Source organism: Stylophora pistillata, chromosome 7 (assembly GCF_964205215.1).
Source record: "Stylophora pistillata chromosome 7, jaStyPist1.2, whole genome shotgun sequence".
NCBI lineage: Eukaryota > Metazoa > Cnidaria > Anthozoa > Scleractinia > Pocilloporidae > Stylophora > Stylophora pistillata.
Window position 1 is genome coordinate 24,119,905 of NC_142525.1, and position 18,223 is coordinate 24,138,127.

The 18,223-nt window shown below is 38.7% G+C and overlaps 1 protein-coding gene across 1 annotated transcript; it reads left to right on the forward strand.

Moving 5' to 3' along the window:
* The first annotated feature begins 270 nt into the window (after nucleotides 1-270).
* LOC111334724 (uncharacterized) lies at nucleotides 271-16,892 on the forward strand. Its single transcript, XM_088726959.1, has 8 exons — nucleotides 271-593; nucleotides 4,338-4,545; nucleotides 4,782-5,101; nucleotides 5,509-5,649; nucleotides 11,428-11,750; nucleotides 11,955-13,100; nucleotides 13,644-13,911; nucleotides 14,408-16,892. The coding sequence occupies exons 1-8, from the start codon at nucleotides 417-419 to the stop codon at nucleotides 14,819-14,821; spliced, it is 2,997 nt and encodes a 998-aa protein (XP_088583085.1). The 5' UTR covers nucleotides 271-416; the 3' UTR covers nucleotides 14,822-16,892.
* The last annotated feature ends 1,331 nt before the right edge of the window (nucleotides 16,893-18,223 follow it).

Genomic DNA, 18,223 nt, shown 5'->3' on the forward strand with positions numbered 1-18,223 from the left:
CGGACTGGTCATGTGATCGAAAGAAGAAATGTCTGGTGAATAATAGATGATTCAAAAGTATCCATGGCAAGTACTTCATTAAGCAAGTATTATTACATCGCTCGCAGCGTCCGTGGGCAAGACGAAGAAAATCCTGTGTTCTGATTGATCACGTCGACTTCGCCTCAGTCCATAACAATGCAAAACAGAACTCGGCCAACATCCAGCCATCTTCACCTCACGCTTGGTTAATAACGCATAAATAGAGCTGTAGGGGTCCTCCTTCTCATGTTTTCCAAAAATAACGTAGTTATGCATTGTTGAAAAAGCAACAGCACTCTACTGGTCTGTTCAAGCAAAATAGAGGTGCAGCAATCTGGTGCTCTATTCTCTCTGGAACTGCATATTTTCATTATCTATTTAAGAGCTCTTTAAACATGGCATCGGGAAAAACGAAAACCATCCATGAAATCAATGATCTGTCATCCATGTTTCAAGCCATGACAGCGCTCGGAATTTCATGCGAAGGGCTGACGACGCTGGAACAAATGAAAAGTCGGATAAAAACAGAATTAAATCAGTCTTCATACGTCCCTACTTGGGCTGCCAGTCAGGTAAGCGTTCACCTGGTCTTAAGATGTGTATAAATGCATTAAGTGATTTGTCTTGACATTGGCAAACCTTGTTTAATTTCTTAAATGAATACAAAAAGTCAAGTATCCAACGGCTTTGTAATCTTTGAGCAATAGGATGTAGTTCTTGCCTACATTAAATGAATAGGATACCAGTAATTTGAGCATAATTGACTACCGGTACTTGTCTTTTATTATGATAGTATTTTATAGCTTATTCAGCTCTGAGTTGTCATGTTAATTCTCTGTGCCGACAATTCTTCCAAGTGATAGTCGTATTTTTCTTTAGAGATTCATTCTTGGTCATGATACTGTGATAACTTATGCTCGTGCTTAAAACTTTTGAAGTTTCTAGTCTGGTTTACCATTGTCTAATATTTCCTTCTGCCCTTGCCTCGAGTCGTTCGTGTTCTTTGTTTGTTTGATTTTCATACAAGTTTTTTTTTAAGTTATTCTCTTCGCCACAAAGAGCCTATCTATCCATTCAGGTTTGAACTTCGAGATACCTGGTTTGACAAACAATGGAAATAAAGATAGGGACAAATGGCGCAAATAAACTGTTTCACTTTTTTTCTTTTAGAATTGGCCGTCAAAATCTATTCAGTAACATTGGCCAAATAATCAAGCAGCACGCACTTGTATTTTTGATCCATGGCTAACGAAATATTATGATCTGAAATGGTACGATTCAACGCATGGCTGTCGCCATTTAAAATTGTTTCCTTCCCTTTTGAATCAGTTATGTCGAACAGCTTTGGAGATTGATTAGGGAGATGTTTGTAGGTGAAAGAAAATATGGCTTCCAAAGGCAGGAGCCTTTCAAGAGCAGCAAAACGGTGTTATGATCCTAGCCATTTGATAAACATGCAAACAAGCACTTCTCGCTCAGATGGTCTGTCAGTTTATTGTGTAGCACAATGAGCTTCTGTTTTGCCTTGCGCTTGGTCAGCCTTTGATCAGTGAAAACTCTTAAATGCGAAATAAATATGAGTGACAGGCACAACTGCGGCTGGTGGGCTTTTTCCTTTTAAATCGAACCTAATTCTTTTTATGAAATGAGTGATCGGCTAGTGAAAAGACATACGAAAATGGAATTCGTTGTAGCAAAATAAAATACTTGAACCAGATAAGAGCTTTAATCCGATACGGATGACTTAGATCTCCACCATTGAGGCATTCTATTGTTTCAGCACCGTGATGGACGCCAATAATCTCTCTGAAAATAATCTATTTGTCAAATTTCAAGATGTCCGGAGGGGTTCACGTGAAAGGTTTCGGTCCATGAAGTCGAACTTTTGATATGTCTCATATATGATTTGAAAACTTTTATCGCTCATTTCACAAATAATTTAAGTTAAGTTCAAGAAATGAGTCAACTGCACCTTATAACCGGTCTGGATGGATTAACTGATGATTCTTTTGTTTCCAATCGTTTTTCCCTGTCGTGTGTGTTCACTAGTTGGCTGAGTGATCATGTTGCTTCGATGCAGAAAAAACTCATTCACAGCCAGCTATGTCAGATCGTTCACAATTTAATGCACAACCTAAAACAAAACTATGGTGCAATCATATCTCAGTTAAATCTTACACTTCGGAAGGAATTGACTTTTACGCTGATAAACCTGTTTCTGTTATGCAGCCTCTGATAGAAGCGAGCTTTTGCAAAAATACCATAACGAGCCCAACTCTGTCCTGGAGTTGTCCAAAAAAGAGTTGTGTATTCACCCCACGAAAACTGATTATGTAATGTTTGGAACTGCTGGGAAACTGAATCAATTTGACGCTGTTGACACACGCGATGTTTAACTATTTAGAACTCAAGCGCTCTGTCATATGCCTTTATATAAGTATTCAGGCATTTTCCTATCTTCAAAGGAGCATGTCAATCGACTAAATAAGAGCTGGGTATCTAATCAACTTGGTTTGTTAAGTAAGGGCCACTCGGCTGCTGAATGAGTTTTTTCGACTATGAGATATTACTGCGACTATATTTAGAACTATTTAACTCCTTGTAGAATAACAACTCAAAATTGAATCAATCGAGGGCTGCTAATATTGTACTAAAGTATTCAAGGAAAGCAAGGTAGGAAGTCAAGATGAACTGTTATGTCAGCTGAATAACATGCCTCTCAACTCACGAAGTACGATGTATGAAATAATTTTTGTTTGTAAGGGCATCCTTAACAGTATCCGGATTTATTCAGAGATAATTTAGATGGGTCATCAAATTATCAGTCTGCTAGACGAAATAGTCGAGATCTTAATTGATACATGCTCCTAAAGTACGCACAGAATCTGCGAAGAGCTGCTTTTACTTAGGTGCTCAGGCTTTTAACAAACTACCATTCTATTTGAAAGAGATTAATTGGTTACAAATTCTTAAAATTTAGTGTGGGAATTTTTTTTTCAAATTTGAACTATGCCTAATCTATTTAAATACTTATTTTAGTTTTTATTAGCTATATTTTCAATCATATAGATATTCTATTTTTGTACTTTTATTTTTATTTATCACCATTATTCTAAGTTATTATTTTAATGCCTAGGCCATTTCTTAATAACAGCTTCTGCAGAAGAGTCTGCCCCCTGATAATAACATACACACTCATTTATACCACACAGTACAGAAAGTTGAATTAACTGAAAATAGTTGAAATAAATTGAAGAGTTTTGAAATCAAATTTGTTAACAGGAAAGCCGCGGAAGCACAACAAAAACAAACTGACGGTTATGTTAGGGGAAAGGAAGAACGTTTTAATTTAGAGTTTGAATTAAGGAAATTACTGAGAACAAAACCACCCAACAAAGCACGAACAACTGGCTTCAAGTCTAAATGTCTTAGGGTTCCAAAAAATGACTATGACAAAGTATTAATACTTATCAGCCGGAGGACCTGAAGAAAATTATGAGTTTAGGTAAAAATTCTTTCCAAGTACGGGAAAGATTACGAGTGGGATATCCTTCGTACTGCATACTGAAACATGATGCAAACGCTTGATTATTCGTGGCAAAAAGCTCCAAGCAAGCTAACGTTCCCATGGGAAAATCCCGACTACTCCAGCAACAACGCAAAGGAAAGTGAGCCATGACACGAAATGAACACAACTGAGAGAAAACATAGTCAAATATTTGCATGTATATTATAAAAAAGTAATAGCATAATTCTTTCTTGTAGAATTTGAGATAAGTCAGCACTCAAAATATTACAAAGACAGCAAATCGCACTCACCCTACGGGCCCGTGAAATTTGGATGAACTTTAAAGATTACTCGCGCTGATTAACACAATCATGTGATTATGTATACAATGTACGCCTCGACCGAAATTTCAAAGCACCCTACGGGACCCTACGGACCCTACGGACCCAAAGGACCCTACGGGCCCGTGAAATTTGGATGAACTTTAAAGATTACTCGCGCTGATTAACACAATCATGTGATTATGTATACAATGTACGCCTCGACCGAAATTTCAAAGCAGTCCGCCCAAGTCTCCCATATATAAAGCTTTTTCCGCCATACCCAATGTTTCTGCCTTAAAACAACGGAAGCTTTTAATTTGATACAAAATTATTTTTTTCAGCATTCTTATTTCTTAAATATTTTTCACTTAGCTTCGTTTTGGAAGTTAGAGGTTTTGCATACCCATAATTATAGTGTTTTAGCAATTAAATTCGCTGCTATTATTCATCCAATGTAAACATCAATTTTTGTCTTCGCTTCTTAGGCCTTTTCTGTTCTGTCAGAAGCAAATGAAGAAGATACCAGGAAAAAGGTAGCTCTTTTGACTTTTTACTCCCAAGCAGAAACGTGTCTTAGTCATGTGGATGACAAAGTGTTAAATCTGGTTTCGATGAATATGGGAGACGTGAACGAGGGAATGAGAAACCACAGGCAGCGCATGAAGCAGAGAGAACATGTCATTTTAGTGGCAGGTAAATTGTGGGTAATAGGAGAATGAATTTGATAAGTTAAGAGATAAAGTAATTCAGTTAAACTGGATCTGCATTTCAACTACAATAAACCTCGGTCACCTCGTATACGAGGTCACCCAGCTCAAGAAGAGATTTTAGTCTCAATGAAATTAAATGAACTGATATTTATTGCGCTGATATTTCTTCAGCTCCTGAATTTAAGCTTTAGAGAGCCAATTTGTTTGATTTGACACAAGGTGAAACAGGTGCAGGAAAGAGTAGTCTGGTGAACCTCATTCTTGGCGAAGAACTTCTTCCTTACTCCTTACTAAGTACAACCTCCACTATCTGCGAGATGAGATACGGAAAAGAACGCAGAGTTGTGGTCCACTTTAAGGACAAAGACCCTGAAACGGGATTTTCGACGAAAACCTTTACCCTCGTAGAGCCCCCACAAGGAGCAACTGAACAAAGCTATCTTCAGCAGATCTCTCCTTATGTCCATTTGAAGAGCAACCGCGAAAAAGGTTCAATTTATAAGAAGGTCCAACTCTATTGGCCTCACCAACTTTTGGAGGTAATTTATTTGAATCTTAGAAAATTGATCATCAAAATATTCCCCAAGAAGAAAGGAAGAGTTTTGAAGGGTCCTTAGAGCACCCCCACATTTGCACATTTGTAATTTAGACTTTTCAGTTTCATCTAACATGAAACATTTGCTGCCAGGCAAGAAGCAAAATGGTATAACTTAGAATTTGACTTCAATATGGGAAGATTAAGCTTTTCATTCCAATTGGACTAAATTCCCGAGATCATTGTTGCAATTTAGTATTCTTTAAATAACTTTTGAATTCTAAAATGCATTTTACGTTTTTGGGTCCCTCCACTCTCGAGTAATATCAATAAGAAGGTCGAGGCAAATGCTCATTCCTTTCTTGAGGGGAAAGAATCGTTTCTCAATAAAAATCGATAATTGTCTTTTAGAATCGTATCGTCATCATTGACAGTCCTGGTGTCGGCGAATCTGATATCATGGACGAAATAGTCACGGAGTATTTGCCGAGAGCCTTTGCCTTTATCTACGTTCTCAACAGTGCAAACGCTGGCGGAGTTCAGAAAGACAGAGTAAGTTTGTTTACAAATACAAATTTACGCCACTGAGTAACCTTGAGTTACTGTACAATGAATTGAAGCAGTTACAAATTCATATAATTTTCATGCAACAATTTCAGCATGCTCATTGGCTGAAAACACGTCAATTTATCCCATACAGTGCACAAAGTTGAATTGAGTGCGAAAAGTTGAAACTGTGAACAAGAAATTGAAATTGAATTATTGACAGGGAATTCACGAGAGCATAGCAAAAAAAAAAAGGGCGGTTGGAGTAGGAGGAAGTAACAACGTTTTGGGTTGTAAGGTAGTTAGCCGCCATCGTCACGATTTACAGAAGCATTACAGAGTTGATATGTCAAGCTTCCAAACAAAGGAGCTGGTGATAGAAATGCGTTTGAATGCGTGTACCTTAGTACCAACCGATTTTCGATTGCGTTTTTCGTTTTTCGTTTTCCGTGTTTTGTTTTTGTTTTTTTTGCTGCGCTGTAAAAAAAACGACATTGGACTTCAATTTTCGTTTTTCGTTTTTCGTTTACGTATGGAGTTTGGAAAACGGGTTGCAAGTCAAGTCCAGTCGTTTTTCATTTTCCACCAACGGCACTGAAACTGATATTCTGTGGGTAAATTCATTACTTCACGAAGGAATTCTATGGGGTACTAAAATCAATTTACTCAAACCATAACGTCATGTGACATTACAGAACCAAGTGGTATTTTTTTACTGCGACTAAGAGAAAGCGTTTTTTCGCCCTCCGGTTACTTATGTTATGTTAAGAGAAGTCACGCGAAAACCAATCAAATTCTGGGAAAATTTTTGAAAAAGTGAGGCGTTCTTAACTAATCCAACTAACATAGCTAGGAAGTAGATGCCACAGAAGAGGTAACTACAGAAAAAACTTTGCGGTCCGCCCTTTGCGAAAACTTTATAACTCCGCGAACTTACCTGATTTTCGTCAATCTCCAAGTTTAGCCGCCATTTTGAGGTACTTGTCAACATGGAGCGTTGTAGACATGAATCGAGTAGGTAGATCTAAAACAGTCAGAAATACGTACAAAAGCTATTCAAATGAACTTTACTTTCAATTCAAGCAGCACAATTTGAAATTATTCGTTAAACTTACCATTCGGACATCCCCATGAGACCATTTCTTCCAACCAATCAAACACCACAACTAGTTTTCCAATTCCCCTCGTAAGTTCGCCGTAAGAAATAACCTGTGCCACCCAAGCTTCCACTCGAAAGTGAAGTACGAATCGAATAATTTTAATTTAGTTTAATTTAACATAATTTATATGGCGCTAACTCCACTTATTGACCAAAGCGCTTTACAATTCATAATATTAAAATAATTAAAAGATCCCACTGGTAATATAACATGAATAAATTAAAAACCTATTTGCAGACTTATTTATAAAAATATCACAGTAAATCCTATTCCAAATTATCAAAAAGTTAAACATCATATGCCTTTTTAAAAAGATCGGCCTTCAAGTGTTTCTTGAATAAATTAATTGTACCTAAGCTTCTAAGATCTAATGGCAGCTCGTTCCAGAGTTTAGGTGCAGCAACGGAAAAGGCCCTGCCTCCGTATGTTTTAAGTTTTGACTTCGGAACTACCAGAATAACACAACTGCTATATATCTTAGAGGCAGTATCACGCTGGTATTTTGCTTTTCTGATCGACAGGAACGGTGACCAGGAAGCGATCGCCATGTTTACCTCATAAACGAGACCACTGACCAGCTGCTAAGTGAGAACAGAACGGCGTGGGGTGGGGGGCTCATCGTCATGAGGTATTCGAATACATGGTGAAGGCATGCTTCGTGGTATAGACTACTTTTATTTTTTTTCTCATACCTTTTTCCTTTAAAGTAATTAGAACTGGTATTGATTAATAGAGTTATCGATGTATTTTTAAACGGGGTACCTCTATGACGTTTTGCTTGTCTTCTGTGGTATAAAATAGGGTGTATTTTTTGCCAGTACCTTTTATGTATGTCCCATTGCACGGAATGAAACCTGTACTTAGAATGTTTGTTCTAAGTCGTTTTTGCCGTTCCCAAGAATGTATGCAAAATCATTGCTTTACACAAAGCTCACTCTAAAATATGATTTTCCGTATCAGTAACCAATGTCATTTACGCATGATGTTAATAAAACTAGCAATGTACAATTGTCAAGTGAACCATGTTAGTTTCAGCTCAAACGTATATTCGATCTGGCCTTTTATCACTAAAGCCTATTCTATTAATTTTCAATCATCCTGCACATTTTTTTTTATACGACAACCACAAAGAGTTTTATAAGTAAACTGGTTTTTTGGTGTACCACTCTTGCATATAAAAAGACATGAAAAAGGCCGGCTAAATAAGCTCGTCCACCTGCTCTTAATTTTTTGGTTGCTTTCGCCCCATGCCTCTGCACGACTCTCCGTTCGCTTAAAGGTAATTTGAAAGACTGCTATGCAGGACACCCGTTCTCTGTTTCATTTCAGTTACCCTCTACAATTCTTTATAAATATGTAAAAAATATAAAAACGCAAAGGTTTTCACAAGTACACGGTTTTTTTTTTTTCTGTGTACCACGCTAAATATATACATATAGTTTGTTATAGCAGAATAGTGGCTAAAAACGGCTGAGTCTATACCTTCTTGGAAATTAAATTATGCTGTTTGGTTTCCCGTTAAAACATTTCGTAAGAATGACGCGTGTCTGTTCAAATTGTAACAAAACTACGTCACAAAGTCAAGGCAGAACAAAAAAAATGTAATTTTCACAACCCCCTCACAATCTCTCCATTATAGATGGCGACAAGGTCCATTGCATCCCTGCTTGATGGTGTAACTATCCTTCCACTGAGCACTGGCATTCATGGATCATTTCCTTAATTTTTGACATTAGAACAGCTTTGGAATCTCTAGACTTTAATGGGAGCTCCAAGAGTGTAGAGCATGGAAACAGCAAAATAGTGCTATCTCGCTTTCATTATTTGCCGATCACTTAGCTTCTCGAAAGGCTCTTGAAGTTTCTTTAGCTCTTCAGGCTCAGAACATGCAGGCTGAGAATTTGAACCTTTAGACTCTTTTTTGGCACTTTCTTGTATGCAGTGGTTGATGTAAGCATGTCATGTGAACTCCGTTGCTCTTTTGCCGTTACCAGGGCCTCGCAGAGCTCATCCGGATCATAAAGAGTGATTACACCGCATGCCAACCGACAAGACATCTCGGCTGTTTTGAGACAGTTTTTTTCATATTAGACGTTGCAGCTTCCCAACATTTCGTTGACGGGGCCTTCAGTGGCTGGGATTTTCCTTGGGATATTTTCTTCATGGTTTCGTTGAACATTTTGGAGTTTTTGTTTTGAAAGTCGGAGCAAACCTTCTCCGCTGACCACTGACAAGGGGTTCACGACGGATCACGAAGTTTGTTAGGTGTGGCCTAAATGTCATCAAAACAACAACTGGTCAAATACATGGGACGCAAGCCTACTCTTTTAAAAACAATACATGTGTGGTCGGACAACAACGGTGTTCAGGGAGGCTAAGAAGGGTTTCCCTTGCCTCAGTGTTTGTGAAACGATGAAAGGTTACAAGAAAAGAGCTTTAATCACGTGGGAAAACTATAAACATCTTTGCAACTATATTGTTGGGCAATACTTTAAAAGTACTTGTGATGTCATATCGGCTACCATGGCAAGACGTAAGGTCTACAAACAGACACTCAAATTTTCAGTCCTTGTAAATTATCTGAAAAACTAAGTCGTTGACCTACCATTTTCTTTGTAGAAAAGCTCCCGAAATTCTTTACCTTCTCAGACAGCATGACAAAAATTTACATAGCAGATTTTAAGAATTCCTCCTCTACTTGTAATTGTTTCCAACGCGATAAGAGTTCGGGAGATCCAAAGAAACTTACTTTAACTTTGTATGCTCGATACGATTCAAGTTCCACGCCAAGGGAGCAATTTGTGCGTGGTCAGTGGTTGCGCTCGTGAAGTAAAGAATGGGTTTGTGACTTTTTCACTGAATTGAAGAGACTTGCGTCACTCCTATTAAATGGTTCAACGAAATGCAAACTGCGAGCAGTCTCTTGTTTTCCTTAAAAATAGTGGGGTCACGCGTAATCTGTGAGCATGGAGCATTTGCGAGACGCGTGACTCGTGTGTCGGGTCTTTGCCGCTCCACGCTCTTGAGGTTGAGCAAAGACAAGACACTTTAATACTAATGCAATACGAGAGCTTCAATGATTACCTTGATTACCTAAACACTTTTATTTGCATGGCAAAGATTTGTTTATAAAGCTATGAACTGATGCCAGTCCTTTTTTGGAACGAAATGCATTTGAAAGAAGAAAAGAATACCCAGCACAACCAAAGTTGTCTCCAACACTGAAAGCATGCTTTTGCACAAAGACTGAGAATCGTAATGCATATTATGGTACTTTAATGAATATATTCGAATGTTCCCAAAAATCTTCTGATAATCCGCCTTCATCCACCCCACACCCTGCCCCTCGCTACGGAGCCGTACCGTTTTCACTTAGCTGCTGGTCAGCGGTCACGTTTATGAGGTAAACAGGGCGATCGCTTCCTGATCATCGTTCTTGTCGAGCAGAAAAGCAAAATACCAGAGTGCTATTGCCTCGAAGATGAAGCAGTTTTGTTATGCGATTGGTACTTCACACTCGAGTCGAAGCTTGGGTGGCACAGGTTATTTCTTACGGTGGAATCGACGAAGGGAATTCGAACACTAGTTGTAATGTTTGATTTTTTTGAAGAAATGGTCGCATGGGGATGTAGGAATGGTAAGTTTAACGAGCAATTGCAAATTTTACAGCTTGAATTGAAAGCAAAGTTGATCTAAATTGCTTTCGTATGTATTTCTGGCGGCTTTAGACGTACCTGCTCGATTTATATCTGCTACGCTTCATATTAACCAGTCCCTCAATTGGCGGCCAAACTTGGATATTGCCGAAAATGCAATTTTCTGCCTTTAAAAGCACAGACAACCCACAATTCCTCTATTCGCTTCGAGGAAGGGCTAACGCTCGAAACGTCAGCTTTTGTAATCGTTACGGTGGCCAATTTGCCATTTCAACTTTGTTGATATATCCAAATTTTTTTTTCTTTATCGAGTTCCATAGTGTTTTGTAAATTGTTCTCCAAAGTTGTCTCCAATTAAAGTCTTAAAAAGTGTCACAACAGGCCTTCGCTCGAGTGAAATTTAATTCCCATAAAACTTTGAAAAATAAGGAGATCTGATCAAACGGATTGGGGTTCTAGTATAGGTACCCAAAAGTCTTACAACACAGAAGAAATGAGCGAAATCTGTAGCTCAAACAAAATCGACTGGACCTCTCTTACAGATAATCGACTGGACCGCTCTTACAGAGACACAGAAATACTATTTCAGAGCGCATTTTGAGATTACCAGAATTCGTAGAATTGGTACCAGGATGAAAGAAAAAAAGACACTTCTCTAAAACGTGACATAAAATATATAAAAGGTATTTTGTTTAAGATCAAAGACAATTTTCATAGAGTCGCTGCCTTCGCAGGTACAATAACGGCGGGGCAATAAATCATTGTTACCGTTCGAGGTGACGTTATTCTAAAGTGGACCGGAACTTTCGGATTCCTACAATTGGTAGACAACTTCTTTACGAATTTTAAGATCATCTGCATGACCTTTTCCACTTTATAGGCAGAATAACACTCAGGGTAAATGAAAATAATAAATCAAGGTAAACGAAGGTTTCCACAGAATATACAATGATACTTTTTTATTGTAGCTGGAGAAGTTGTTAACAAAAGTTGCTGGAAAACGGAAAGAGGGGCAAGAGGAGTTCCCACCCAAGTGTGCGTTATTCGTTTGTAATAAGTGGGACCAAGTTCCAAAAGAAGAAGTGAAAGAGGTTAAGAGCCACGTTATCAAAAAATTGAAGAAATGCTGGCCTGGTCTTGATCCAGAGTCGCAAATCGTCTATATGTCAACTATAATGGCCGATACTGCTCAAAGACATGGAATCATCACCGAAGATTTTTCCTCTCTGATGAATGGGGTGAAGGCTATGGTATCCAGAACCATAGAGGCAAGACTTGAAATTCATTGGAAGTAAGCATTTAAATACGGGGTTCAATTGCTTTTAATATAGTGTAACACAGAGTATTGGTGTAGGTTAACTTAAGAGAAATACTTAGCACACAAAAATCTAGAGCACATCCTATCAATTGAGACTTGTCTATTGTGTTAGATAAAAATACAAACAGCTCGAAAGGAATGACTATTTACATTCCAACATTTACATATATTTTAAAGGTGGTTAGACGATCTGCTTACCCGAATAACTTACCATGCGACCGCTTATGTGAAGAACGCTACAAGAGACCGAGTGAAAAGCGAAGCATTGATGACATTTGTTCTTTTCCGGTTACTGCTGATAGAGCGACAACAGAATGAAGTGATGGAAGATCTTCGCAATCATTTAAAAGATCGCACCGACACAGCTGTACAGAGGCTCTCTGATTATCTCCGGTCCGATAGTGTAAAATCATGTTTCACCTCGTGGACATTGGATGATGTTCCGAAAGCAGAAAGCTCCTGGAAAGTGACGAAGAACAGCATCACTAGAGTGTTGGAAAGGCGCCTTCGAAATATCATAGAGAACTGGGAAGAGGACAACCACGTGTTCGCAGATACTCGAGAATCACTTCTGGAGCACTTTCAGAAGAAATACAACTTTGTTTCGGGGGAACTCCGAAATCTACAAAGCGCTGTCACATCTGACGAGGTGATACTGGAAAGTGATGCTCCTGATGAAGAAAGTCTCTTTACCCTTGGGGAAAAGATTGCCATTGCTATTACAAGTCCACTATGGGTCCCTGTTGGTATCGTTGCCTTTGTAATCGTTTCCCCAGTAGTCGGCATAATGGCCATTAAGAGCAAGTTGGAGGATAAAAGCAAAATCAAGAAGTACGAAAAAGACAAGCGTGCTTTTATGGCTGAAGCGTCTGCAGACTACTTGGACGAGGTGATAAAAGAATCCACCCTCGAGTCCTTCGTGAAACACCAATTGAATGATGCCAAACTTTGCCTGAAACAGATTGAGGCACGCATTCCAGAGCTGGTTCAAGCTGACATTGTGGCCTGCAAACAGCTCAAGGATGAAACACGTTCAAAGAAGGAAATAATAGAACTCTACCAGCCTCTACTGGATGAGGCTGTTGAGATTAGAGGTCGTCTTGCCATTTTTGGGCTCAGCGAGGTCCGCGCCGTTGACGTCAGCAGTAGGGACTTGGAGTGGAAAGAGGACGATCTTCTTGGCCGCGGAGCATTTGCCTCTGTTTACCGAGGAAAGATGAAGACCGAAAACGGAGAGGAGCGAACTGTGGCATTGAAAGCTTTCCATGAATTCCTTCATCCCGGAAATGCAAGTGTTATCCTGAATGAAATTGATCTTCTAACGTAAGTAATCAGTTTTTTCTAATTTCTTAGGCCGCCACCAATATTCTTAGTTTGCCTTGGTGTGGGCCAAGTTCACTCATGTGCGAAGTATCATCGCAATCGGCTATAAATACGCGTTTCTCACACGGAAAATGCTGCATTAAAAACAAAAGAATGTCCCCGGACCCACTGGTTATCAAAATGAACAGTAACATCGTTCACTCGAATCTGATTGCTGCTAAGTGCCGAAATTGCATAAGACATTTTTTCCGTAATGTAAGTTGATTTATGAGCTGGAGAGAGGGATTCGAAATATGCTCAGCACATGTCAATTCAGCATTATTTTGGCTTTGTTGCGTAAAGTCAAGATACTACCGTAAAGTTGATGTAAAATTTGAAAACTAACCAATGAATTATAATGGCACACAGGAGTAAGGTTTACTTAACAAACTTTTCAAACTCTCGTTCAGTACCAGTTTCGCTGTGAGACACTTTCCGTGTTTGTTGCATACCGCTTCTTACTTCATATTGGTGTAAAAAATTTTATTTTTATGTTTTTATTAGAAAATTACAGCATCCCAACATTGTCATGTTTTATGGCATGTCGTTGCTTGACATCAAAGGCAAATTGAAGGTGATAATGGTCTTGGAGCACTGCAAAGGAAACTTAAAGAGTCATGTCTTCAGAAATCTCAGCTTGGCTCCCGCAAATTCCAAAAATTCCGCTACCATAAGAGAAGCATGTCGGTGGGTGAAGGATATTTCCGCTGCTCTCGCCTTTATTCATCAACAAGGAGTTGTTCACAGGGACCTTAAGTTGGAGAATGTATTGGTATGAAACTTAAAGGATGTTTATCATTTCAGATTTTAGATAGAGAAATTTGATGCATACGTGATTTTACAATATTTGTCAAAAGGAGAACGAAAGGAAAAAAAAAGTCACTGGAATTTGTTACGAGGACAAACAAACATCGACGAGACTTCGTCGTTTGTACTCTTACCAACAATAGCAACTTGGTCAATCAGAATGCCCCATTGCTGCCAAATGTGGTAAAAATATAACTGGCGCATATAACTTAGGTGTTCTTTATAAGAAGTTTACTGATCTTTAGCTAACCCATTCATAGACTATTGATGTCGATCTCGATTTGTGTGCACGCTTACAGACCCAGCTAACACAAACTTAAATCCACCCTGAGTATTATCGGAGATAACGTCTACCTGTCTGCCTCTAACAAGTCTTTTGTGAAAAAAGCTCGTTACAGAGTCTCGCTCGAGTTGATAGCCGCACTTAATTTGGATTTCAATATTCATCTTCTTTATTTAAGCTATCAGAAACGAATTCAGCGAAGATTACTGATGTCGGCGTTTCTAAAGGAGCACATGACATCACAGGTACTCTAGCGGGAACCCCAGTCTACATGGCACCAGAAGTGTTTCATTCTCAGGTGTACGACAGTAAAGCAGACATATACAGCCTGGGGTTACTTATGTGGGAAATATGGTATAGGCGGCAGGTCTTCTGCGAGGTTGAAGTCAGGCCACCAACCATAGACGCCTTCTTCGCCTGGGTGGATAAAGGCAATCGTCCACAACACTTGGAAACATGCTATAAACCCCTAAGCCGCTGGCAAGACATGATGGAAATTTGTTGGGAAACAGACCCAAATAAACGCCCCACTACTGTGTGGTGCAACGAAGAGGCCAAACATCTATGTGAAATGTCCGTCAAAGCACTGTAACTTTAAAATTATTTTATACTCAGACTTTTATTCTCAGTCTTCTACTATACTTATCTTAAATAATAATGTGCCATGGAGATAAATCTCACCCAGAAATCGAGGTCATCCTTTTTCTGCAGGAACTGTTTAATATTATTTTCTTTTATGAGAGGTATACCAAGAAAAGTAGATTAAGGAAGGGAAGAACTACCCTTCTACACCAACTCCCTTCGTTTTAGAAGCGGCAGCCATTTTGATACCAATATATTTGTTAGGGTTGACTTTGCCTTTTCTATTGGATTAAGCTATATTACTAAGTTGTAATTTGAGCATCAATAAGAGAAGTTGATTCGATACACGTGCCGTTTTTTCTGCTCTTGATTTCTTTACAGAGAGCTACAACTGGGGTCAACCGATGGCCGTGAAACGGAAAAAAAAAATTGCCAGGCGTAAAAATTGACAGATTTTAACCTCTGGTCATGAAAACAGTTAACTGCGAAAAATATTTTAGGTGATACAAATGGAATGATGTCAACCGTTGGTCGTAAAATAGCCAACATTCTAGCAGTTAGCCGCAAAAGCCATCGTGATCATATAAATGGTGCTTGAAAATTGCATTCCCTTTCTTTGTAGTTATTTAGTTGTTATTATATATAGAAACCAGTCAGTGATCATTATTAGCATCAACCGTATTATGCGATAAAGAAGTTATCCAGTTGCAAACCTTCTTTTAAGGTGGGCTTGAATTAAGGGAGCATGGTATTTTAGTTCTCCATCACATAATTATATGGACTAAATTTGAAATTTTCCTATGTACAATTTGGTTTTGTGAAATTAGCTTTCTAGTTAAGACTCAAAACAGGAGTTGCGTTGTTTTTCACGATCAGCCGCTTGGTGAGCAATGACACGGCTTTGTTGGTTCAGAGCTGTTCGTTCTCGAAACGCATGAGAGGAATACAATAAAGAAAGCAGGGCACTGTCAATAACAATGCTCCCCTTATTTCTTTGGAATTGTCTTAGGGACTGTTCATATTTTGTTTTCTCATACATAACGTAAATTTCGGAAACCTTATTTTCTGTCGCAGGCTGCCAAAGAAATGGACTGGATCAAGAGAGAATAACTAGATATTTCACGACAGCCGCTTATAGCCATGTTGACTAGAAGCACAAAACTACTCTGTCAAGGCTTCGTTCTATCTAACGTTTTGAAAACAAACAAATAGTGGAACACAGTGGAATAGGTCGAAACACCAACCAAAGTATGGTAGGCGACACTAGTATTAATTCCCTTCGGTGGAAATCATCCTTCCTCTAAGAAAACGACTTTGAACAGACACGATCGCTTTTTTGCCGCAGTTCTTTCAGGAATGGATTTAGCCGATGTTTATTCGAGGATAATGTAAGTTTTTGCTTGCGTTCATTTACGCAACACGCCCCGCATGTTTCTAACTACATCAACTTCAGATGGTAATACCTAGACAACCAATCAGAATATCGAAGAAGCCGGACATACTTTTGCTGAGTGATGGTAGACATTTCGCTTGTGTTACGGCATCCGATATCCGATAAATTCAATAGAAGAACCCTCGATCGTCTCACGTCTTACCGACTCCTGACATCTCCTAAAGGGAAAACTTACTTAAATTATATTTTTGTAGTAGTTTGCATTTAATAAGCTTTCTTCTGATGTATATTTTGCAAGGATTTAATGAAAGTAGCGCGCCTGCGAATCTCCCACCTTTGCGGGACACCCACAAATGTGGGAAGTAACCTTAAGTCTTGGATAGGATATTTGACCACAGGAAATCGGTGGTAGCTAGTGTGACTAGCTCTTTTAAATTCTGATAGATATCTTCTTTCAAACTCATCTCATTGTCATTTGTAACTCAATTGGATAACTTTGACATTGATGCATCCTTGTCCTTTATTTAAAATAAACATAGCTGATTTCCAAACACATGCAATGTTGGAAGGTTGCTAAGGGATCCCTAGATCTTGTGGAAAACTAGTTCCCCTAGTTCTTCCGTCTACGTGATCAACGCTGGGCCATCCTTTACCGAGCCGGAAATATTATTCAGCGGTCGAGCGTGTATGTCATATAATCAGTTACAATGTGGCTGGGGTAAAGAGGCTGCCAGAATATATTATGCACTCCGAGGCTAGATATGATATGACAGTACACCGCAAGAGATTACATATCAAATGTATGCAGTAAACCTCGGATAAAATATGTAATTTCTATATACGTGTCAGTTTTTAACCATTTTCTTTTTTCTTTTCCCTGTGCTGATAGGAGACCAATATATCAATGTATTTCGGTGCACCAGCAATTATCTCAAGCTTTGTTACATTTTAAACTTCGTAGACTAGAAACACAACATGCCAAATGAATATCAAAGTTGACCGCTGAACAAAATTACAGGCGCGATCTGATCAAAAATGGTGGGTTGTCCTTTTGAGTAAAATCAGCTTTTAGGGCATCAAATTATGTTTTTGTCACCAACACATATCAAGTAAGTCGATAAGTACCACGCCGTAAGAGACCAATCATTTTGGTGGATATTTCCGAGAGCTCTGTCTGCGTTTAATATTTCAACAATGCAACGAAGCAAATTGAATCTGGTACATTGTTGACATAATGGCTACTTATCTGACAAATGATATCAAGCCAAAAGTTACAACAGAGACACAACAGAGACATGTATGTACTACGAAGATCCTTCCTAGATTTCATTGGTCAGAAAGTTCGACTTCATGCGCCCTTGATGCATTTCCTCGAGAATAATACAAATATGGCTACGAAAAAATGTCTCAAAAATGGTGCAACTTGCGCTATTCAAATATTCTCTCCTTGTTCATGTTTAACGATACTCTCTGAGGAATTTCTTGTAAATTTTAAGCTATTTTAAGTTAATAAAACAAAGATGTGGTGTACGGAATTTGGATGATATAGACTAAAAAGCGGGAGATAGATTAAAATTCTCACGTCAGCGCGGGCTATGAAAGAAATTGCCTAAAAATTTTATTACTGATGTTGGAAGTCCAGTGATGACTTTCACTGCTGCCCATCTATGAATAATGATCAGAAGTGGTTGCTCATCGGAGATATTGGACCTCAAAATGCCCTTATTCTTGGACTTTGTCAAAACCAGAAAAAGTCGCCTAAGAGAGGTAAGGGAAGAAATGAAATGAAAGAGTTAAAACATTTATATTTTCTAGAATTCTGATAGATATGAAATGCAACCCAGCTGATTGAATCTGGAGATGGATTTTCAGTTTGTTAGAGCAGCAATGCAAAGTTAGGTAATTAATTATGCAAAGGATGCAGAAAATGGGGGATTTTCCAAGGGGGACCCTATATCTCCCAGGAAATTGAATATTTTGACCTATTATTCTAACACAGTTGTTAACTCATGATACTTA